At 34.9% G+C, this 24,026-nt stretch overlaps 1 protein-coding gene across 2 annotated transcripts; it reads left to right on the plus strand.

Annotated features, from left to right (window-relative positions):
- The first annotated feature begins 79 nt into the window (after window positions 1-79).
- LOC125671484 (pumilio homolog 3-like) lies at window positions 80-23,755 on the plus strand. Of its 2 annotated transcripts, none has more exons than XM_048907245.2 (18): window positions 80-345; window positions 754-1,393; window positions 1,827-1,965; window positions 4,442-4,562; window positions 4,666-4,741; window positions 7,600-7,693; window positions 9,447-9,513; window positions 9,704-9,773; window positions 11,110-11,214; window positions 12,361-12,464; window positions 12,933-13,008; window positions 13,101-13,199; window positions 14,996-15,130; window positions 17,740-17,882; window positions 18,638-18,783; window positions 21,819-21,980; window positions 22,739-22,829; window positions 22,972-23,755. In XM_048907245.2, the coding sequence occupies exons 1-18, from the start codon at window positions 320-322 to the stop codon at window positions 23,117-23,119; spliced, it is 2,442 nt and encodes an 813-aa protein (XP_048763202.2). In that variant the 5' UTR covers window positions 80-319; the 3' UTR covers window positions 23,120-23,755. The 2 variants fall into 2 exon arrangements, with proteins under 2 accessions (XP_048763202.2, XP_048763203.2); XM_048907246.2 differs by having other exon boundaries at window positions 139-293.
- Window positions 23,756-24,026: the final 271 nt, after the last annotated feature.

Consider the following 24,026-nt stretch of genomic DNA (forward strand, 5'->3'; position numbering starts at 1 on the left):
ATAATAGTTTTAAGAACATCATTTCAATTAAGGTAAAAACAAATTGCAAATACGAATTTAAAGTGTACGCTTTGTTTAAAAAAAACTTGGCGGTGGGTAGTTGTCGCGAAATTTTTAAATTCATTTTGAACTCTGTATCCGACCGAAAATTTTAAGAAGGTTAATATTTTATATAATTTCGAAAAAATTGTTTGATTTTACTTAAGGTATAAATTTCGACAACTTGCGACTGATTTACGATAACAGATTCAAAACACGCGACACGAGGGAACACATGCAACAAAGCTGAAAAGGTTTGCATGATTCTGTCCGTAACGTTATGGTCCACTTGTTAATGAAAAATGAGTACGTTTTGGGGTTTTAGGTCCTATCTCTTACAATATTTTGTTCGAAATTTTAAAGTTCTAACCACAAGCGTTTGTTTAATTAAAGTTGTCAATTTCATTAAAGTTGTCAATTTCATTTCCGAATTTCATGTCAATGAACACAGGAGTCGGCAGTTTTATCTGTACAGGTCTGCAATGTAAACAACAACTACTGAGCTTCGCGAGCGTAGAGTCGCTACGCTCGCGAAGCTCAGTGGTTGTTGGTTACATTGTAGACTTGTACAGATAAAGCTGCCGACTCCTGTGCTATGACGCGACGTAACCTAATCAGGTGATTTAGTGAAATTAACTTCTGTGAAACAATGCCTATTGTACGAACTACTAGCTGACAAGATCTCTAGTTTAAGCACAATTTATATTTTGATAGACCTATGAAATACAAAATGGAAGATTCGTCATTTGAGGAAGAACCAACTCGAACAAGAAGGCGTCCACCCCGAAGTAAGAGTAGAAAACACACCGGCATTAGGGGTAACCCTGAGGGAGACAGTCTTTATCATAAACAACAGAACAAGATTGTAGCCCCGCCTAACACAGACAATGATGACTCATTTGAGGTTCAGTCACCAAGGAAACGAAAGAAAAATGTAGAGCAAGATGCGACAGAAGTGATGGAGAAAAGACACATGATGAAGAAAAAGAAGTCTATGTATAGTGATACAGACCTGTCCTCACTGGACGTTACAGACACCCCGGATACACTGAGCCAAATAAGTGCCATCGCACCAGTATCGGATATGTCCATGATGACAACGTTTCGAAATCCCAGAGGTCGACATGACATGACGTGGGAAAAGGCAGTACAGAAAGCCAGAGGACAACCAGATGGTGCAGAAAGGTCGTTCAACAGGAAGAAAAGCAGTAAGGTCATGATTCAAAACCGACCAGAGGTAATTAGAGAAGTGGCTGAGGGAGTGGAATCTGACAAATCTGTAGAAAACATTCCAGCAGTAGCAAACGTACCAGAGGAAAAACCACAGCCACTGGAAAGGAGAAAATCTATCAAGGTATTCTTAATGAAAATTATGAATTATTGGAAGGATTAAGATATTGAGGTTAAAATATAGTTGGGACTTCCAACTCACTTCAACGTATCCATGATATTCAAGATATCAAAGTTCAACTGTAAATGTATGGTAGGTTCTTGTCTGTTCACACTTTAGTCCTTGGGTTCATGCTGGGGCCATAGTGGGGTTTGAATGGTTTTCATAGGAAAATATGACCAGCATATTTAGAATTTAAAGTTTACACAGGATACTTTAACTGCTTGAAGTTTAGTAATGTGGTCTATGAGTCTTTTGCTGATCAGATGACACAAAGATGTGTGGCCTATGATAACACATCAATGATTTATTTTTTGTGTGTGCTGGATATACATAGATCTCTACTCTGTACATTTTAATATTTATGTAAAAATATCTGAAATTTAAATTTTATTAGGTAAAAATAAAAAGAGCAGCAAGTAATGCGGCTGGGAAACTGAAGACTCTGAAAACAAAGAAACAGCTGAATGAAAGTCGCACAACTCTAGGGCTGAAGAAAAAAAGACTTGATGAATCCCAGAAAGAGGAGAGATCAGGTAGTGTTTACAGTTTAATGTTAACAATATTGTAGAGCCTCGTTACAGAGGGAATATACTGTTGTCGGTGGCCTAGTGGTTAGGCTGTCAGACTCTTGACCGAAAGGCCATGGGTTGGAATCCTGGTCATGGCAGGGCTGACGTTTTGTCCTTGGGAAAGGCACTTTACACGAATTTCTTCACTTCATTGGGGCACCCAAGTGTAAAAGGGGTACCTGGCTATAGACAGTGAAAGATATTGTTAGAAATACTTAGAATGTTAGTGCTCTAGCCGTCTAGCGCCTATAACGGTAGCTTGCACTGTATGCAGCATTGCTTCCTAGGAGGCTGAGAAAGTTCTAGATTGATATAAGGTCTGCCGGGGTAATAATGTATTGTAACAGCATACGCTGGAAAAGCACTATATAAAAACCAATTATTATACCCCCTGAACAAAGTTGTGGGGGGTATATAGGAATCACTCTGTCTGTCCGTCTGTCTGTCTCCAGATTCGTGTCCGGGCCATAACTTCTTTGTTCTTTGACATAGGCTTACCATATTTGGCACACAGGTGGATCACCATGAGACGATGTGTCATGTACCTTGATGACCTCTATTTGACCTTGACCTTAAGGTCAAAATTAAAGGTTTTTTACAATGGATTCGTGTCCAGGTCATAACTTCTTTGTTCTTTGACATAGGCATACCATATTTGACACATGAGTGTATCACCATGAGACGATGTGTCATGTACCTTCATGACCTCCATATGACCTTGACCTCAAGGTCAAAATTAAAGGTTTTTACAATGGATTCGTGTCAGGGCCATAACTTCCTTGTTCTTTGACATAGGCATACCATATTTGACACATGAGTGTATCACCATGAGGCGATGTGTCATGTACCTTCATGACCTCCATATGACCTTGACCTCAAGGTCAAAATTAAAGGTTTTTACAATGGATTCGTGTCAGGGCCATAACTTCTTTGTTCTTTGACATAGGCATACTATATTTGACACATGAGTGTATCACCATGAGACGATGTGTCAGGTACCTTCATGACCTCTATATGACCTTGAACTTTGACCTCAAAGTCAAAATTGATTATATGGTTTTGACAGTCATACCATAAGACATGGGTGTATCACCATGAGACTATGTGTCATGTACATTCATGACCTCTTTATGACCTTGACCTTTGATCTCAAGGTCAAAATTATAGGTTTATACCATGGATTTCTGTTCGGACTATATCTTCCATTTTCTTCTACAAAGGCATACTATATTTTTACACTCAGGAAAGAGGTCATTTATGCCTATTAATAACACCCTTTGGGAGATTGGGGTAAGCGGGGGGTATTCTTAGTGAACATTGCTCACAGTACCTCTTGTTATTATTATTATCTGCTCAATATATTGAGAACCCTTTCCTTGACAGACATCAAACTTGGCACACTGGTGCCTCATGAGGAGTAGATGATCCCTATTGATTTTGAGGTTACATGATCAGATGTTAAGGGTATAACAAGACATAGGAATATACTGTCTGCTCAATATCTTGAGAAACCTTTGCTTGACAGACATCAAACTTGGTACACTTATACATCCTAAGGAGTAGATGACCTCTATTGGTGTTTAGGTTACATGATCAAGGTCAAGGGTCAATCCACTCTAGACATAGGAAGATATTGTCTGCTTAATATTTTGGATTGTTTTGAAACTGCTATCATTTAAATGATACATGTATATAAACCTTTTAAATTTTGCACCACAGGGGGCAAATGTGTTTTACAAACATTTCTTGTTTTGAAATAGAATGGATTTTGAAAGAACTTCAATGCAACCAATATTTTAATTGCATTCATCCAATATTCTTCTAAATAAGAAATATATATGTGAATTCTGTTAACCAAAGATTTTGGTTTGTTTGTCTTTCGGAGTGTCAACAACATTTTACCCTGCAACTAACCTCTTTACCGATCCAATAAAGGTAATTCAATCAACCAAATCTCGACCCAATAAAGGTAATTCAATCAATCAAATCTCAACCCAATAAAGGTAATTCAATCAACCAAATCTCGACCCAATAGAGGTAATTCAATCAACCAAATCTCGACCCAATAAAGGTAATTCAATCAACCAAATATCGACCCAATAAAGGTAATTCAATCAATCAAATCTCGACCCAATAAAGGTAATTCAATCAACCAAATCTCGACACAATAAAGGTAATTCAATCAACCAAATCTCGACCCAATAAAGGTAATTCAATCAACCAAATCTCGACCCAATAAAGGTAATTCAATCAACCAAATCTGCATTCAGTTTATACCCCAACAGAACCTCATGCTTGACATGGTCATTTTTTTTCAAAGTTACAATTTGACATCAGAGACACAACCATGAAGGGTACACTTCTGTGTTACGTACATCTATATTTTATTATTATTCATAAATAATTATAGAGGTTATCTTATTATACTTTATCATTTCAGAATCCAAAAAGACAAAATTAAAAGAATTGCCATTTAAAGAAAGGAAGAAAGTTAGGAAAATGCTAAAGAATAATTTTGAAGCTATTCAAAGGTCAAAGAAAATCTGGGAAGATCTTCGGAGGTTTGTTCTGTTGTACTGTTTGATTGGTTTTTATTGGATACAGGTGTTCTTCTACAGAAGTATTAAAAAAATCATGTAAACTAAACACTTACTTCATATTCAGACAAGATGTTCCAGAAAACAAGAGGATTGCCATGTGTGATGAATTGCTGGAAATGGTGAAAGGCAATATGAAAGAGGTAAAGTCAGGTTGTTTGTTCTGTTTATCTCATTGGTTTTGGGGTGGGTGGGTTGTTGTTTTGTTTTTTTTTAGTAAATTATTTAATCTTTGTGTTTCCGTTGTTTTTGTTAAGTATATTTAAAATTGAATATGTGTGTTTCTGTTATTTTTGTTAAGTAGATTATTGAATATGTGTGTTTCTGTTGTTTTTGTTAAGTAGATTATTGAATGTGTGTGTTTCTGTTGTTTTTGTGGAGTAAATTATTTAAAGTATCACTTACTGATATCGTAATTGACAGTCTTTAACTACAAAAATCCTTGCTTAACAATTAAATCAATATTAATCTATCATGTATTTTAAATTACCCGCTGCTAAGAGAGTGGCCATTGAAGTTTAATTTATGACGTCACACCGTCTATGCCAGGGTTTATTTCATCAGCAGCACTGTAAACATGACAAGTCACGAACAGTTAATTTTGGAGCCGTATAGATTTGAGCCTGTTCTTTTGCAAGAAGAAAAGAAGACGTTCAGTCAAGTCGCAGATCTTCATAGTATACTGTCTCGAACCTCAACTTGTCATTACGCAAATAATGGATCCACAGTTTATGTAGTCTTTTTTTTTCAAATGACTTGGTTAAATCGGGAATTTAAAAAAATAACCTTTTTTCACATCTCCCCTTCGCATTAGTGTAATTAATTGCTTGCCAAGAAGGCATCAACGTATTTATTCATAAGATCTACCACATGCACATATTTGATGATCTCGCAGGTGTTTGGGTTCAGCTCCCCCCCCCCCCCCCCCCCCCCCCCCTTCCGAATAAGCTACATGAGTTGATTTAATTAATTGTTTGTTGAAAATATTTCTAATGCATGTCAACAATGTCTTGCATACCCATAAAGTCCAAAATAAGCCCCTTTTTAAAAAATACCCTAGGCCACTGGTTATAATAACCGGTGAGGGTATTTTATTTTTTAAAGGACTTTTTTTTTTGGACTTAATGGGTATGCAAGACGTTGTTGACATGCATTAGGAATATTTTCAAGAAAAATCTAATTAAATCAACTCATGTACTTATTCGGAAGGGGGGGGGGGCTGAACCCAAGCACCTGTGGATGATCTTAGAATCTCATCAAAACCGGAACAGATGGTGTGATGTCAAAATTATTGATTTTTGTGGTCTTGAATACAAAAGAGTTACACATCATGGCAGCCTCTATAGATCGCAGGAATTTCAATTTTTGACGTTTTCAAATTAGTACTGAAGCATATCTAGGCCATACATGTATATCAAAAGAATTGTATGACAATCTGTGTTTCCGTTGTTTTTGTGGAGTAAATTATTTAATCTGTTTGTTTCCGTTGTTTTTGTGGAGTAAATTATTTAATCTGTGTGTTTCCATTGTTTTTGTTAAGTAGATTATTGAATCTGTGTGTTTCCGTTGTTTTTGTTTTAAAGTAGATTATTATACCCCCCCCCCCCCCCACAACAAGTTGTGGGGGGGGGGGGTATACTGGAATCGGGTTGTCCGTCCGTCTGTAGACGCAATGGTTTCCGGGCTCTAAAGCATTATCCTTTCCACCTACCGTCACCATATCATATATATGGACTACCCATGGGATGAAGATGTTCCCTATCGATTTTGGGGTCAAAAGGTCAAAGGTCAAGCACACTGGACATCGAAGTAGCAATATGGTTTCCGGGCTCTAAAGCGTTATCCTTTCGACCTACAGTCACCATATCATACATATGGACTACCCATGGGATGAAGATGTTCCCTATCAATTTTGGGGTCAAAGGTCATGCGCACTGGACATCGAAGTAACAATATGGTTTCTGGGCTCTAAAGCATTATCCTTTCCACCTACAGTCACCATATCATACATATGGACTACCCATGGGATGAAGATGTTCCCTATCGATTTTGGGATCCAAAGGTCATGCACACTGGATATCGAAGTAGCAATATGGTTCGGTTTGTCATGCCATTTGTTTTTTACACTCAGAAAAGAGGTAGTTTATACCTATTACCAACACCCTTGGGGAGATTGGGGTAAGCAGGGGGTATTCTTAGTGAACATTGCTCACAGTACCTCTTGTTGAATCTGTTTGTTTTCGTTGTTTTTATGCCCCCAAGATCGGGGGGGCGGGGATATTGTTTTTGTCCTGTCTGTCATTCTGTCTGAAACTTTATCCTTGCATAATGACGTTTGAACAGTAAGGGATAGAGCTTTGATATTTCACATGAGTATTTCTTGTGGCAAGACCTTTCCGGTGGTACCAACGTTTTTGACCCCTTGACCTTGGAGTTTGACCTACTTTTTGAAAACTTTAACCTTGCTAATAACTTTTGAACAGTACGTGATAGAGTTTTGATATTTCACATGAGTGTTCCTTGTGACAAGACCTTTCCGTTGGTACTAAACCTTTTGACCTTGACATTTGACCTACTTTTATTTATTTTTTTACATTGGTCATAACTTCTAAATGGTAAATATTAGAGCTTTCATATTGTACATGAGCATTTCTTGTGACAAGATCTTTCTACTGGTACCAAGATATTTGTCCTTGTGACCTTGGCCATCTTCGGAATTGGCCATTATCGGGGGCATTTGTGTTTCACAAACACATCTTGTTGTTGAGTAGATTATTTAATCTGTGTGTTTCTGTTGTTTTTGTTAATTAGATTATTTAATCTTTGTGTTTCCGTTGTTTTTGTGAGTAGATTATTGAATCTGTGTGCTTCCATTGTCTTTGTTAAGTAGATTATTGAATCTGTGTGTTTCCGTTGTTTTTGTGAGTAGATTATTGAATCTGTGTGTTTCCGTTGTTTTTGTTAAGTAGATTATTGAATCTGTGTGTTTCTATTGTCTCAGTTTGCCTTTGCCCATGACACAGCCCGGGTCCTGCAATGTTTGATACAGTACGGATCCCCAACACAGCGAGATGTGGTGTATCAGGAGATTAAAGGTAGGCGTCTACTCGTACATTTATTTCATAGACAGTGTAAAAGTAGGTGTCCACTAGTACATTTATCTTATAGACAGTGTAAAGATAGGCGTCCACTCGTACATTTATCTTATAGACAGTGTAAAGGTAGGTGTCCACTAGTACATTTATCTTATAGACAGTGTAAAGGTAGGTGTCCACTAGTACATTTATCTTATAGACAGTGTTAAGGTAGGCATCCACTAGTACATTTATCTTATAGACAGTGTAAAGGTAGGTGTCCACTAGTACATTTATCTTATAGACAGTGTTAAGGTAGGCATCCACTAGTACATTTATCTTATAGACAGTGTAAAGGTAGGCATCCACTAGTACATTTATCTTATAGACAGTGTTAAGGTAGGCATCCACTAGTACATTTATCTTATAGACAGTGTTAAGGTAGGCATCCACTAGTACATTTATCTTATAGACAGTGTAAAGGTAGGTGTCCACTAGTACATTTATCTTATAGACAGTGTAAAGGTAGGTGTCCACTAGTACATTTATCTTATAGACAGTGTAAAGGTAGGTGTCCACTTGTACATTTATCTTATAGACAGTGTAAAGGTAGGCATCCACTAGTACATTTATCTTATAGACAGTGTTAAGGCAGGCATCCACTAGTACATTTATCTTATAGACAGTGTAAAGGTAGGCATCCACTAGTACATTTATCTTATAGACAGTGTAAAGGTAGGTGTCCACTAGTACATTTATCTTATAGACATTGTAAAGGTAGGTGTCCACTAGTACATTTATCTTATAGACAGTGTAAAGGTAGGTGTCCACTATAGACAGTGTAAAGGTAGGTGTCCACTAGTACATTTATTTTACAGTGTAAGGCTCTAATATGGAGAACACTGATTTGATGTTTGATGATCAAATTAATATGAATATTGTGAGGGGATATTGTGTTGATGATTTGATTTTTATGTTTAATGGTGCTTTATTTTTTGTGGAGCACATAGTCATCCTCCTGTCCGTCTGAGATCATATCTTCTAATTCATCACAAACATTCCTTGGAATAGGGAGTTTTGGACTAAGGTCATTTTGGAAGGGTCAGTGTCACTCAGAACATATACCTTATATAAGGAAAGTGTCTTATTTTAACAGTTTTTGAACAGATACTGATTAGATATCACTCAAATAAGTAACAGGCAAATAAATGGCTTTCAGACAAAGGTCACTCAAGATCATTTTGGAAAGATCAAGGTCACTCAAAACATATTCGTTATACATATATAAGGAAAAAATTTTCTCGAACAAGTATTGATTATATGTCACCCAATAATCTGATCATTATCGAATGCCATTTTCTCCCTTGTGCATGTAATGATAATACATGTAAGTACAGGTTGTGCGAGATGCCTTTTACCAAATCCAATTTTTGAAAATTTATCGAACCGAAGATCGAGGCAGTGAATTGAACATTTATATTCAATAGGTATAGGTATTTCGGTGAATCGTTTCAGTCCTATTCAGGGAGCATCATGATATTCTTGTTGATATTAAGATAGATTTATATCAGTCAACTGCGTAGGAGTATAATACAGGGGTATGTGTGTAATGTATAAGCCAGAGAAAGAATTTGAGTCAATGTATAAAATTACTCCAAAGTTACTGGGCAATTAACATACATGTATACATCATAGTCCAGTTAGATATAAGATTGATGGTAAATTAGTAAAACTTGGCAATTAAGATAGATTCATTTTTATTTTCTCTTCTTAGATCAAATAGTTTTAATGTCCAAATCAAAGTATGCGAAGTTTTTGGTGAAGAAATTTCTCATATATGGGTGAGTAGATTTTTAGACTTCAAATGCAGAATACTAAATTTAAGATTGAATGTAAAACTTCATCTTTATTGAATGACATTCCAGCATATGTTGTGAAAGATTTTTAATCTGTCGATATTTCACATTTATAGCTTTATAATGTGCTGCTCAATCCTTTTCTCTACAATGCTTTTCCTGTCGATATTTTTAGCTCAAAACCAATGAAGAATGGAGTTATTAAAAGTTTTCATGGCAGTATCAGGAAGCTAGTCAGACATACTGTGAGTTGGGTTTTGTTTTTGATTAACAGTAACTGCAACACGGAAGGGGACATATAAATACTGGTGTCTGTCCTTCCATCCCTCTTCACTTTGTGGATGCAACTCCTCCAAAACCGCTCACCAGATTTTGTTCATTTTTTTCCCTGATTGTTAGTCACTATATGTAGTTGATCATATTGCGCCGCCATTTTAATGCAACAAATTTTACAGGAGTTATGGGACTTTGTTGAATTTGTACATGCTATACCACAGGAATACTCTGTGGATGCAACTCCTCAGAGTCCACTGTACAGATTTTGTTCAAATTTTGCAGGATTGTTAGTCACCATATGTAATTGATTATATTGCGCTGCCATTTCAATTCAACAAACTATACAGGAGTTATGAGACTTTTGTGGGTTTTTTGCGGTGGTGGGGACATGGTTACGTGTAGAAATCTTGTATTAAGTCAAATTTTTGTTATTTTCCTTTCATATGGGGAATAAATATCACTTTTCAATAAGCATGAGTTCATTATAAGTGTGTTCGTTATAAATGTGTTCGTTTTAAGTGTGTTTAACTGTACTGTGCATATTTAGGCTCATTTGACTTTCTTGCATTCCTCAACACATTAAAAAAATATTCTACCATGACAAGAATAAGCTAGGCTGGGTAGAGCTGTCACGGTTCCAGAAAATTTCGGGTTGGGTCGGTTCAGTATTTTTAAGTTTGGGTATTTCGGTTCAGGTCTATATAGCTATTTTATAAATTTTATATCCAATTAAAATCAAAAACTTTTATTGTATTTTGTTACAATGATTACTCGCAAACGTGGACTGTGGTTTAGACACGACATCCATGGTACTAGAAACAGCATTGCCACTTCTACTTGTTTCCATTCCAGCTTGCAATGTTTTGTCAATGACGATGTTGATACTGTGGTGTATTTTAAATGTGTCTGACATATCTTACATATTGTCATTGTATTGACCACAATGTCATCATTTAACAGTTGATCAAAATACAGCCACATTTGAGGATTTTGACGCCATTTTGTTTAAACGGATTTCTAATAATGATTCTATCGGAAAAACCAGACCTGAGCCGAAATATGGAAAAATGAAACCGAACCCGACACGAACAACATGACCCGCAGTTTATATCGGGTACCCGTGGCAGCCCTAAGGCTGGGGGTATTTGTGTCATTAGGACAGGTTTTACAACAGAAGGAAGAATAAGCTAGGCTGGGGATGTTTGTCCTGTAAGGACAGGTTTAGGTCAGGCTAGGAAAGGTCAGACCTGTCTATGATTTAGATTGCTTTCAGAACTTGTATGGTTTGATACCTGTTTATTGCAGGAAGCCTGTGAAGTGGTGGAGTTGGCCTATAATGATTACGCTAATGCCGGTCAGAGGCTGTCTCTTCTGGAGGAATTTTACGGACCTAGTTTTACATTTTTTAAGGTATTTTGTGTAATTCCTCTTGACTGGTATGTACATAATATGTATGAATGTAAAATCTGATTTCTGGATGCTGTACACTTGTTTTATAGTATTTAACATTTGTCGTAATTAGAGCTGATGCACTATTTGATGTAATCATGACTTAGCACTTCTTCTAAATATGGTACTGGATAGATAGCAATTTTCACATTCTAACACAACTATAATTAAGTGCACTTGCTTCTATGTCAAAGGTGTTAAAAACATAAATCCTTACTAAAATAAGTACACATATGGTAGAAATGAAAATTTATATCATCCTTTTTGTTTTTTTAATTTTTTTTATGTGTGATTGTTATCATCCCCGACTCCCTGTGTTAATTTGCAGAGAAACTATCAACTTTTATGCCAAGTGATTATGAATTGTGTTAGGAAAATAATGACCTTTAGCGTGTTACAGTGAGCTTGTAAAGGACTTTAGCATGTTAAAGTGAGCTTGTAAAGGAAAATTCGTGGAACGTAAATCTTTCTACATGTAGTGTTTATTTTAGATATAATGTTTGTAGAACGTAAAGTTTTCTGCTTGTAGTGTTTATTTTTAAATTCAATATTCGTGGAAAGTACAGTGTTCTGCTTGTAGTGTTTATTTTTAAATTTAATGCTGATATTGCAGACAGACTCTAAAGATTTTTAAATTTGTCACTGTGTAAGGCAATATGTTTGTCTAGATGACTCTATGGCAACATTTATAGATATTTAATATTCTATTTATTACTTACTTATCCTCTTCATGCCTATCAGCACATAAGGCTGACGCCACAACTGCCTATTCTATTTATGCACATTAAATAATTTTCTACTGATTTTAGCAAAGGTATTTGAATCATTATTAGTTATATAGTGCTTTATCTAATCAACACAAGTATCCTAAAACACTTTACACGTAAAGGAATAAAACAAGAAATACTTTTTAAAAAATTAAACATAAAATGATATTAAACTGAGGTATCTAAGAATAGGCCAAAGTAAAATAAATATAACTGTTTGCATAAATACCGAATTTATACAAATTAAATGCAAGTTTGAAAAGATATTTTAAAACAGTATGATAATAGGAAAATAGTGCATTGAAGACGAGCAGTAATTGATGCTGTTTGATGTTTCCAGACGCCAGACACCCGGTCCTTAGACCAGTTGTTACTGGTACAGCCAGACAAGAAGGAGATGATTCTCAGCAACATGAAGGAGGCCCTGCTACCATTGATTGACAAGTAGGTGTATAGAGAATAGAGTTCAATAGACGGTGGTACAAGTATCTTACACAGTGCAAGACGTTAATTGTGGGGAGGAGGAGGGGGTGTTTTGTTGTCTGCAAAGCAAAATGACATTTAAGGGCCACTTTCTTTGTTCATCATCTGTATGCTTGTCTTTTTGACACTCTAGAACTTTTTTTTTTTTTTTTTAAATAATTTCATCATTTATTAGAAAGTATACATATTATTTGGGATAAAATATCCTCGGATACTCTAGAACTTTGAAATTTTTGGATGTAGTTGTGACTTTGATATTCATCATGTGTATGTTCCCACCATTCATTTGATATATACAGTGATCAGTGAGACCCTAGCAGGAAATTAACAGTCACATGTTTCTCGGAACATTCTGGTGTTCTACATGATGAAGAAATTAACAGTACAAAATTTCTGAGGACATTGTTGAATTGTCTTTTTCTGTTCCAGAACAATATTGGGGCATTCAATGGTGCACAAGATCTTCTACGAATTTTTTGCTCATGCAAGAGATAAAATGAGATCTGTAAGTTTTCTAACATTTCTGATTGCTAAAGACATCATGATCTTGTAATAGTATTTGTTTTTATAGAATATGATACCATATTTATGATTTAGGATATGATCGAGTCCTTGAGAGAACATCTTGTTCACATGATCCACACTAGGGATGGTGCGAGGTCAGCCATGTATTGCCTGTGGTATGGGACTAGTAAGGTAGGTGTTTACTGCAGTTATAATACTACAGACATGTAAACACAGTTTCACAGCAACACTCACACTGCAACACTCACACTGCAACTCTCATACCACAACACTCACACCACAACACTCACAGTTTCACGACAACACTTTCACTAGAATGCTCACACCACAACACTCGCAGTTTCACTGCAACACTTACACTGCAACACTCAGTTTCACTGCAACTCTTTCAGTTTATTTGCAACACTCCCAGTTTCACTACAACAGTTTCATGAGTTTATCTGCCGCCTTACTGGCACACTCCTAAAATCTCACGATTCCTTAAAATCTCATGATACGCAGTCTTTCAGAAACCCCCAAAACAAAGATACATACTTTTTTTGTTTACTACCATAATACATGTTTATGTAAGCGGACAATCGAGGCATATTTTTTTTTCTTTTTCATTTTTTCCATCTTCACTAGTAAAATTTATTCAGTCCACACAATGATCCCAAAATCCATGGCTAGCGAAGATGAATTTTACCCCTGTTTTGGTGTTATAACTGACAAAAAATTAATACGTTTGTTTTACAATTTTCATTCAGAAGACGGATAAGTTAGTGAGTCACTGAATAAATGAAAAGTCGTCCGCATTCTTATTTCAATCGTTGTCAACTGTACCATAGAAACTATACATGATAAGACTTGTGCACTAAATGTCAATCTTAATAGTCATACAAATAAACCAATGCTTTTATTTGTCATTTCATAGTCCACATTTCTTTGAGCTGCTATAATTCATGCTATTTATCAAATTGAAATTACTGGCAATTTATACCATGTGATAGTCGTTTGTTCATTTTCAAAGTCAAATGATCCTCATCTTATTTGGTGAACTTGTGCTGCATGTGCTGTGAAACAATGTACCGACAAGTGGTTGAAATAACACAGGTGTTTGTGCACAGGATGTCGAAAATTTGGGCATTTCATAAAAAAGGTGTGAACGTCTGCGTGGAAGTCTGCATACGGATACATATATCGATATCTAGATACAGGAAATAATCCCGATTAATTTTACAAACATGTTCAGTTTTCAACTTAGAGGAAGCTGAAATCCATTTAGTGATGCTGTCAACTTTATTTCGAGGGTTTTTTAAAAAACAATTTATTTGCTTCAAACAATTAATACATACATGTAACAAACGACATAAGTGAAGGATAATTAAGATGAATTGTTTCGAATAGCAAACTCAAACATGTAAACAATTTTAGTAAGTTATCAAATCAGTATGATAATTCTTTAAAGATAGACAGTGAAGGTACATTTTTTAAAATCAAATTAGTATTATAAATTTACAATAAGGTATCATTAAATGATATAAATATATCCAAGTCACCATTTTATACCTTTTGATTTTCACCCACTAATAACATTTCGCTTATTATTTCTCTCTTTATTTTATCAGATGGAAGTACAGGTGACATCCACGGAGATCCTCCGTGGATTTAAAATCTAGCTCACTCAGAAAAATAAGACTTCAAAGGTGCCGACAATTTTAAAGGTCCATCGTGTTTTGGACAAATTTTTTTCCAGCGTGTTGCGTGGAACACGCATAAAACTGGTGTTGTGTACTGTATATATCTCTGAATTTTGTCGACAATGGCTGTAAGATCTGTAAAGATGACTATGGATGTCTGGTCCTACTTGCCCTGATTGATGTAAAGCAAACTATTTGTAAATAACAAGGTTTACAGAATAACTTTTCATTTACAGAAATATAAAGTTCTGGCAATTTTGGTTTTAAAGTTGACCATTTATTGTTCAGGACAGAAAAGTTATCATGAAGACCTTCAAGACACACGTGACTAAGATCTGTAAGGATGAGTATGGGTACCTGGTCCTGATTGCTATGTTTGATGTGGTGGACGACACGAAACTTGTGGGGAAGATCATACTGGAGGTATGTAGCAACATTCTGTCCCATAACGGACCTCTAACATTACACTGGAGGTATGTAGCAACATTCTGTCCCATAACGGACCTGTAACATTACACTGGAGGTATGTAGCAACATTCTGTCACAGAGCGGACCTCTAACATTATACTGGAGGTATGTAGCAACATTCTGTCACAGAGCGGACCTCTATTATTTTCTATGCTTCGTATCCCCACATTTTGCAACCTTTTTTTTTTTTCAGATACAAAAATGTACTCGCAAAAGTTGTTGATTCTCAATATATAATGTATATTTCAGACTACTCAAATGAAAATTTTAAATACATCCTCTACTTAATCTACAGGATTAGGCCATCTCATCTTTTAAACTGTGATTCAATATTTCAACAAATGTCTCTGGTTTTCAGTTATTTTATCTTATTCAAGGTATGTCATTCAGTAATTTTCCCAAATTTAGTTTTCTGTTTACCGATTTTTCAAAATGCAGTTGTGTGCTGGAGAATTAACAAAAATGTTTTCTGGTTTCTGTTGGCTTCTGTTATACAACTTAGATTTTGTCGTAACAGTAGAAAATTCACATTTAATTGTGATTTAAAAGTATAGCTAAAATTTATTATAAAATTAATTATTGAACAGTAACCATTGGCATATTTATTATAGGAACCATTAGATGTTCTGAACAAATTATGAAGTGGCTGTGTAGTCAAAAAGGGAGAGAGAATGTATTAGAAGGCAATGGTGCATTAGGAATAGTGAAAAAAAATTAAAAATGTGTTTAATCAAGAAATATATTTCATTTTTGAAAATACATGAGGGCATGAACCTCGATGCTTTATACCAGCATACTTAAAGGACACATCTCATGTTTTCAAAGTATACAACATTACATGCATTTCGTCTTCTTTATGCTTATAGTAATTAATTCTAATAGTTCGTTTACCGAAATTTTGCGATAAATAACCACAATACATACTTAAATCTAAGCCCTGATTTCAAAAAGTCAAGTTAATTAGGTAGGTAGTCACGTGATACAGGGACATCACATGCGCCCTTCGGATTGTAAAAGTACTGCGAGATATTATTAAAAACTCAACTTCTAGGGGCCTAATTTATTTACCATGGGCAACATTTAAATCGATGTTGACAAATTGTCCTAGTTTTATGTGTTCGCCACCAGTGCACACATACAACGATATAAATACCCAAATATAGCGAGTAAAGCGTGTATGAAATCGGCAATATTGTGAGTAAATAATGTTTATATGGATTGCTGTCTACAAACTGTTTGGTGATGTTATTCCTTTATACATCTGTAATTGGCGCTGTTTTTCTAATATAAACAGTGCAATCATTATTTATTTTTGGATTAGACAAATTATGATACGTTAAATTGTTGACAACTAGGCCCTATGCCAAGCTATTGTCACGCGTGCATTTTGGAAAGAAAGAAAAAGACAACACACACACACAAATCAATAAAAATATTCAACTTTAAAGTGGTGATCACATTATTTTATTTTGATAAAGCAATCTTATTACTATTTTTGAATTGTGATCTGTACGTCTTTAGGAAGTACGAAGTGGGAGCACGGTGTTATAGCCTACTGACGCACTCAAGATGCTACGAGTTCAATAAGGAAATAATTTTATAATTCAATTCAAAGTTAGGAAATACAATATTCTATTATTTGTATAATTAAAAGTTCAATTATTTTGTATCTTTTAATTTTTAATTTTTTTATTTTTTTTTGTAAATCTACCAGTTGGTAGAAGTTACATATGTTGTTACAAGGTGAAGGTCAGTTGATCTGAGTGTGTATTGAATTTGAAGAGCAAAACAGAATGTATGCTATAGGCCTACCAGTGCTTATAGCTTCGATATATCCATTTTCTCGCAGTTTATCAGGGTCTCTGTCCAAGCGGTGTTTGAAAAGGTGACTGTGTGTGTTTTTTAAGGTAAAGTTCTTGCTCCAACAAAAAAATTATCCATGTCTTTTTTCTCGTACCTTCCTTCGAAAAATTGAAAAATACTCAGTCTAAATCCTTTCTACCGACAACTAGTACACCTGACTGAGCACGGCACAAAATATCTTAATGCATTATTATTTACAAGCCTTTAACGTGATAATTGGTTTTTTGTCAATTAAATCTAATCTGTTTTCAAACCCGAGGCCGCATATGACGTCACACATAATGGCGCGTAAACTAGCAAAAAAAAATATGCATATCGCAAGATTTGAATTTCATCGCTTTCAAACTCGAAAACTACGCAAAATATTTCATTTAAAACAAATTTAAAGTAGTTTTAGGCATAAAAAGAGTTAAGTTTGCTGAAAAGGTTTAGAAACATGTGTTGTCCTTTAATGAAGCTTGTTAGCATATGCTGGCATGAAGCATTGCAGTTCATACCCTCATATATTTTTAAAAAATGAAAATCATTCTTTACATTTTACTTTCATTTCTGTCAGAATTCCTGCCATTTTGAAAATAGTCATATTATATTTATCAAGATCTATATGCTTATTGTTCACATTAGGAAAGGGCTATCATTACAATATGTGAAGATATCTAAGGCAAAACCATTGGAAATGTAACCATTATCTGAATTTACAGGAAATGTTAAAGTCCTTGAATGAAATTGCTCAGAACCAACATGGTAGGAAGGTTTTCCAGTATATCCTGTGCCCCAGGGACCCCCATTTCTTCCAGCCAGACATTGTCCGAGTCCTGAAGGAGGGCGACAACAACCCCCACAGGTAATGCTCGCATTCAAAGTGGAAAATTACAATGTACCTATTCAAAGTGGAGAATTACATGGATTTGTTTCTCAGTGCATGATTATTGATCTATATACATGTTTGATAATTATAACAAATGAATAGGGCTGAAACGATACACCCCTTTTAGGATACAATACGTGTTGCGATACTTATGCCACAATTCAATACAATACATTCTGTAGAAGAAACCAATAATAACTTGGAAACTTCTTTGAAGAAAAACATAATTACAAAGATTCACAGTCACAATTTGAAAAGCAAAACGTTTCCAAAACTTCAAACAGTAAGATGCCTGTTGGCTCTGTAGTTTAAACTGATCAAGTTCATTATTGTTTTTGTTAGGTTCAAAGCTAACAACAGTCTGACCGTTATCGGACGCCATTTTGTCAGTGCGTGTAAAAATGACAAGTAAAAGTCAAGCCAATGTATTTTACTGAACCAGATTTTAAAAAAACTTTTCACACTGGAGATTGAGGGATAAACAAGAATATAAAAAATAAACATTGCAACAAATCAACATGTAACACAAAATACAATAAAGTGCATGGACCTTTATTAATGATATGATAAATTTTATACACACACACATCTTTTAATCATAACTGTATTGAAAATGACTTTGTCAACAATGATTATGAATACATACTATATCAAGAGGATGTTGTGTGTTTGTATCATTACTGTGGAAATGTTGTGTATTTTGTGAAAATGACTTTCCTTATTCCCTACAGTAAGAAGGACTCGACCGTGCGATACAAGGAATTGTTAACCATGGTGTCCCCACCCTTACTACAGTACATCGTGGACCATGCTCGCGACCTTGTTCTGGAGAACGGTTCATTACTGCTGGTCTTGTCAATTCTCAACCATGCAATCGGTAAGTGTCCTTATATGCAGGGGAGGTAATCAGGAAGTCGCACGATCTTACACGCAGTAGTTTAATGATATACGTAGAAAGCTCAGTCAAGTGGAGTGGTCACCAGACATATCATAGGCGTTTTACTTTTTTTTTTTCTTACATAGGAGGAAAGTCTACACTTTAGAGTGCATCTCTGTTATTCATGAACTTTTGTCAGTTTTTAATATCATTTCCAATATACATACGCTGTTAGGTGATTATTTGATACATTATGGTATCAGGTGGTGCAGTGATATAAAAGATGCAGAACATTTTTCATGTATTCAGATCTTGCCCTCAGAAAACTCGTGATTCGGCAGTGAGGCCCTGGAAAGATGAGATAGTAGTAAATGTATTATAATTTATAAGTCTGGTTTATGTGTACTTGAGTTCAAAATGAGACGAGTGTAATTTGTTTGAATTTAAAGAAATCTTCCTTCATTGGATATTTGAATATGATGTAGGCAGGCAGTTTTTTGAAAATAATATTAATTAAACAGGTCCAGTCCAAAGACTATTTCTACCTACGTAGTTATTAATAGTTACCTTGGTAATTAAACCTACTTGAAGTAGCTACTTCTACCTACTTTTACTTGTTTTTGAAAATATAAATAAATAATAATTAAGGCGCATCTTTTAAACAGGTCAGTCGTTATGCTGTCTCCATAACATAACAGCTAGTTAACCAGTTTTACGTCTTTGTTCATTGATTGAATGTTTGTATATATGCATGATTGTATGGAGCGCCAAATTAACATAAACTCAAATAATTGAAGATATCTTCAATTATTTGAAGATATCGTCAATTCAATTATTGCTCTCTTAAAATGAATTAATGCGCGCATTAAATCAATTATTGCTCTCATCAAATGAATTAATGCGCGCTTCAATTCAATTATTGCTCTCATCAATTGAGTTAATGCGCGCATCAATTGAATTAATGAGAGCAATAATAGATTTGATGCACGCATTAATTCAATTATTGCTCTCTTCAATTCATTTGATGAGAGCATCAATTTAGTAGAAATATTGCTCGCAATAATTAATTTAGAGCTCGGTATAAATAATTTGATGATCTCTTTAATTCAATTGAAGATATCTTTAAATCATTTACAATGCTTTTGTATAAGGAATTAATGCGCGCACCAATTCTTTTAAAGAGAGCAACAATTCAATTAAAGATATCATTAATTCAATTGTGGATATGTTGAATTGAAGATATCTTTAATTACATAGCTCTCTCTAAAAGAATTATTGCTCTCTTCAAATAAAAAAAGATATCATTAATTCAATTGAAGAGAGCAATAATTGAATTAATGTGCACATTAAATCAATTATTGCTCTCATCAAATGAATTAATGCGCGCATCAATTCAATTGTTGCTCGCATCAAATGAATTAATGCACGCATCAATTCAATTATTGATCTCATCAATTGATTTAATGCGCACATTATATCAATTATTGCTCTCTTCAATTGAATTGTAGTGCGCATCAATTCAATTGTTGATATCATTAATTCATTTGAAGAGATCATTAATTCAATTAAAGCGCGCATCAAATCAGCTGAAGAATTAATGCTCTCATCAATTCAATTAATGTGTGCAATAATTCAGAATTGAAGATATCATTAATTATTTGAAGAGATCTTTAATTAAATTGTTGCGTGCATCAAATGAATTGATGATATCTTCAAATAATTGAAGATATCTTCAATTATTTGAGTTTATGTTAATTTGGCGCCCCATATGATTGCTTGACTGACTGACTGACTGACTGACAGACTGTGGACTGGTGAAAAGCTACAATAAATATATAAAGAAAAAGTAAATATGTACAATGCACAGAAATATTAAAGTTAAGAAAATCTGAAACGTATCTAATTTGCAATAAATTTGACAAAAGGGATAAGCATACATATAACTTCAATTATATAGAAAGATAGGTTTGCAAATATTTAGCGAACATATGCGAAAGAAATAAAATAACAAGCCACCCTGAATTCCTGCGAAATAAACTGTAATACTTCACTCATTTTAGAAGAAATAAAAAGGAAATTCCACAGCAGGAATAATAAGGAACATTAAAAAATGTTTATAATGAGAAAAAAATAGAATACTTACATTGTGGGCAGAGTAAACAACTGTAACAAGACAGTATGACTGTACAGAAAGGAGGCGAGGAAATCTCTGCATGCTTCATGCACGGAAACATCAGCTATAATAACAAAAGAAAAAACCTGAGCTGTGCCGGATAAAAAATTTCCAGCTTACAAATTGGCACAGTCGTTTTATGTATCATGTGCATGGCAAAATTTTGAGTGTAAATTTGAATACTTTACGCGGGTGGAGAACGTAGAGCAAATGCATAAAAAATTGCCCCAAAAACCTTTAATGTAAAAAGCATGACGGTAAACTTTAAAATTAATACAGATTTGTAAGACATTCTAGACTTCTTATCGCGTAGCTTTGATCTTATATGCTCCTAGAAAATGGAACTGGATGCAGTTATTGATGCAAATTTGAAAGGTTAAAATACTTAGGTAGCTATAAGTAGCTACGTACTGTAGGTAGAAATAGTCTTTGGACTGGACCTGTTAAACATAAATGCAGTTTCTAATCATTTTTTAGTTATTAGACTTTCTGCATATATACATCCAATACTTTCTGGCTACATTGAGTACCAGACTGCAGAGTTTTAAACATACATCCTAGATCCATTGCTACAGAGGCAGATCCAAACCAAAAAAATGAGGGGGGTGGATTAAATGAAACTTTTTCTGACCCAAAGATTCCCATTGGGGATTATCTTGTTATTTGATCAAATAAAACAGAACAGACATTAATCCAATATTTTGAAGATACTGTTCTAAAGAATTCCATGTCTGAAATTTTCCATGATCATCGAGCCTAAAATATGATTAAATTTGTCAGTTTATGTTTACTTCTTATCTGCATTGTGGCAGCGTAAACTTGACGTATACCCAGCAGAGTTTAGAAAAGTGACTCCTTACAGGTGACCCTAGTGATGCTATGAAAGCCGTGGCTGAAATTGCGGCAGAACCGTTCCTAGTAGGCAGCTTAGAAAACCAGCACATTGTGGAACATCCAGCAGGTCACCTGACCCTCAAACATTTGATACAGAAGGACAGGGATCGGATACAGGCACGGCAGTCGGGTAGGTCACATGACTAGACCAGTCAATATGCATAGTAAAAAAAATTAGGAGGTTTGCTCTGGAAAATATTGAAAATTAAGTTTTAAACTACCAGTATTTGGTAAAAAAAAAAACAACAACAAAACCCCGTAATAAATGTTTTTAAATTTACCATTCACAGGGTTCGAAATTAAATGTTTGAAGCACTAGTCCATACGGACTAGACGCTATTGATGTTCACTAGTCCACAAAGCATTTCAGGAGTCCGCCGTCCAGTTTGTCATATAAAATGATCCCATAGATTCATTTTATTTATTAGTATTTAATCAAACCAAACACTTCACAGATGCAAACAATTCAGTTTCTAACACCTACAGTAGATAAAGACAACCATACTTTATCTTTCTTTCCCGATCTTCATAAGCATACAGTAACCTTTTATAACCGTCCTTGTGTTTTGGAAGATTAGCATGTCACTGTCACACAAACACTTAACCATGCAGATAATCAACCATGAATTCAAACATCTAACAGACTCAGACAAAAGAGACTCGGACAAATATGCTAAAATTTTAACCAATTTAAGATTGATATCCAGATTTTCTCCAGTCCGTACTGACTAGTGCCATAGTTTACTAGTCCGACATGAATTTTACTAGTCTCAGACTTATACGGACATGAGGTCATTTCGAACCTTGGTTCAGTACATTTTAATGAGTCGGAGATTACCAGCTGACCATTTTCAATAATGTACAGCATACTCGCCTACTCTTTTTCAGTTCTGTTCTCTCAGGTGTTGTTACAAACAATCAAAGAAGGGGCCCTGAAGTCCTGGGCAGCTTGTAACAGAGGCTGTTTCACCCTGTTATTGTAAGTTTCTACCTCGTATTTCTATGTTTAAAAACAAAAACAACAAACATATGCATTTACAAGGAGTAAAATCAATGTAGGACATATTTAGTTCTCTATTTTCATCATGCATATTCATGAGCTCAAAATGGAAATGTTACAGTTTGTTAGAATTGGATCATCCCGATGTAACAGACTCGGTGATTAGTCAGATGTGTGGGATCAGAAGTTCACTGAAGAAAATGACATTTCGGGGAGCTCAGATTCTCCTGCAGAAGCTGGATACTCTGAGTGGCGAGTATAAGTTATAACTGGAAGTTACTTGGAAGTGAGTCATCATTATTTGTTGTCCACAACATCTGGGACATAGATTGAAGAGCTGAGGGAGAAACATTGAGAGTGTGGCATTTGTTCTCTGCGACGTCGAATGTCAGGGCATTTTGTACGATGTGTAAATTATGAATTTTAATCTTTTGGTAAACATTTTTTAATTTTAATTTTTATGTGGAAAATGAGTCTGACATTATTTTAGGGGGTTTTGAGTATATGCAACATAAGTATCAGAAGTAAATTGAATACATGAGGCATGGAAATGTAGTGATGGTCAGAGGACAGGGTGAGTTCTGTGCCTGTGATTGAAATTTGTGGGAGATGTGCAATGGCAGTAGTTACCAGGTTTGTACCACTGCTGGAGGAAGGCTCACACAAAATGTTCTTTTGTTGTTGTTTTGTGCATTATATAAATTCAATGTCAGTAAATATATAATTTCAATGTCCGTATATTATATAATTTCAATGTCAGTACATCATTCTTGATCCAGTTTTTGTAATTTTTCAAGATTTTAATTTTAAAAGGATGGTTTTTGTTTTAATTTTTACATGTACATTATGCAAAATATTGAGATAGGCTGTAAATGATGTGTAAATAAAATTAGATTACCCAGTGAGCTTTTGTTTTGAATTACAATCCAGCTGGAAGTCTATTAACACTTTTTGTAATGCGATGTCTCCAAAATTTTGCCTGCAGATGTGGTTAATATAGGAGAAATCTATGTACAGTTTTAAGTCAGAATGTCTTGGACATAATATTAAGATAATGAAGGTGAGATTGTATGACGGTTAATTTAATATTTTCATTGCTGTTTTTTCTGCTAGCTAAAAATTGTATGCATTTTCCAATATATAAAACTGCAGTTAAAGTCCATGGTAATAGGTATT

The sequence above is a fragment of the Ostrea edulis genome, chromosome 4 (assembly GCF_947568905.1).
Source record: "Ostrea edulis chromosome 4, xbOstEdul1.1, whole genome shotgun sequence".
Lineage (NCBI taxonomy): Eukaryota > Metazoa > Mollusca > Bivalvia > Ostreida > Ostreidae > Ostrea > Ostrea edulis.

Bases quoted from the DNA above. Each gene is read 5' to 3' on its own strand.
- LOC125671484 (XM_048907245.2), top strand. From the start codon at position 320: ATGGTCCACTTGTTAATGAAAAATGA. The intron at 1,966-4,441 runs GTAGTGTTTACA...TTATCATTTCAG, and splicing joins CCAGAAAGAGGAGAGATCAG to AATCCAAAAAGACAAAATTA. The intron at 13,009-13,100 runs GTAAGTTTTCTA...TTTATGATTTAG, and splicing joins CAAGAGATAAAATGAGATCT to GATATGATCGAGTCCTTGAG.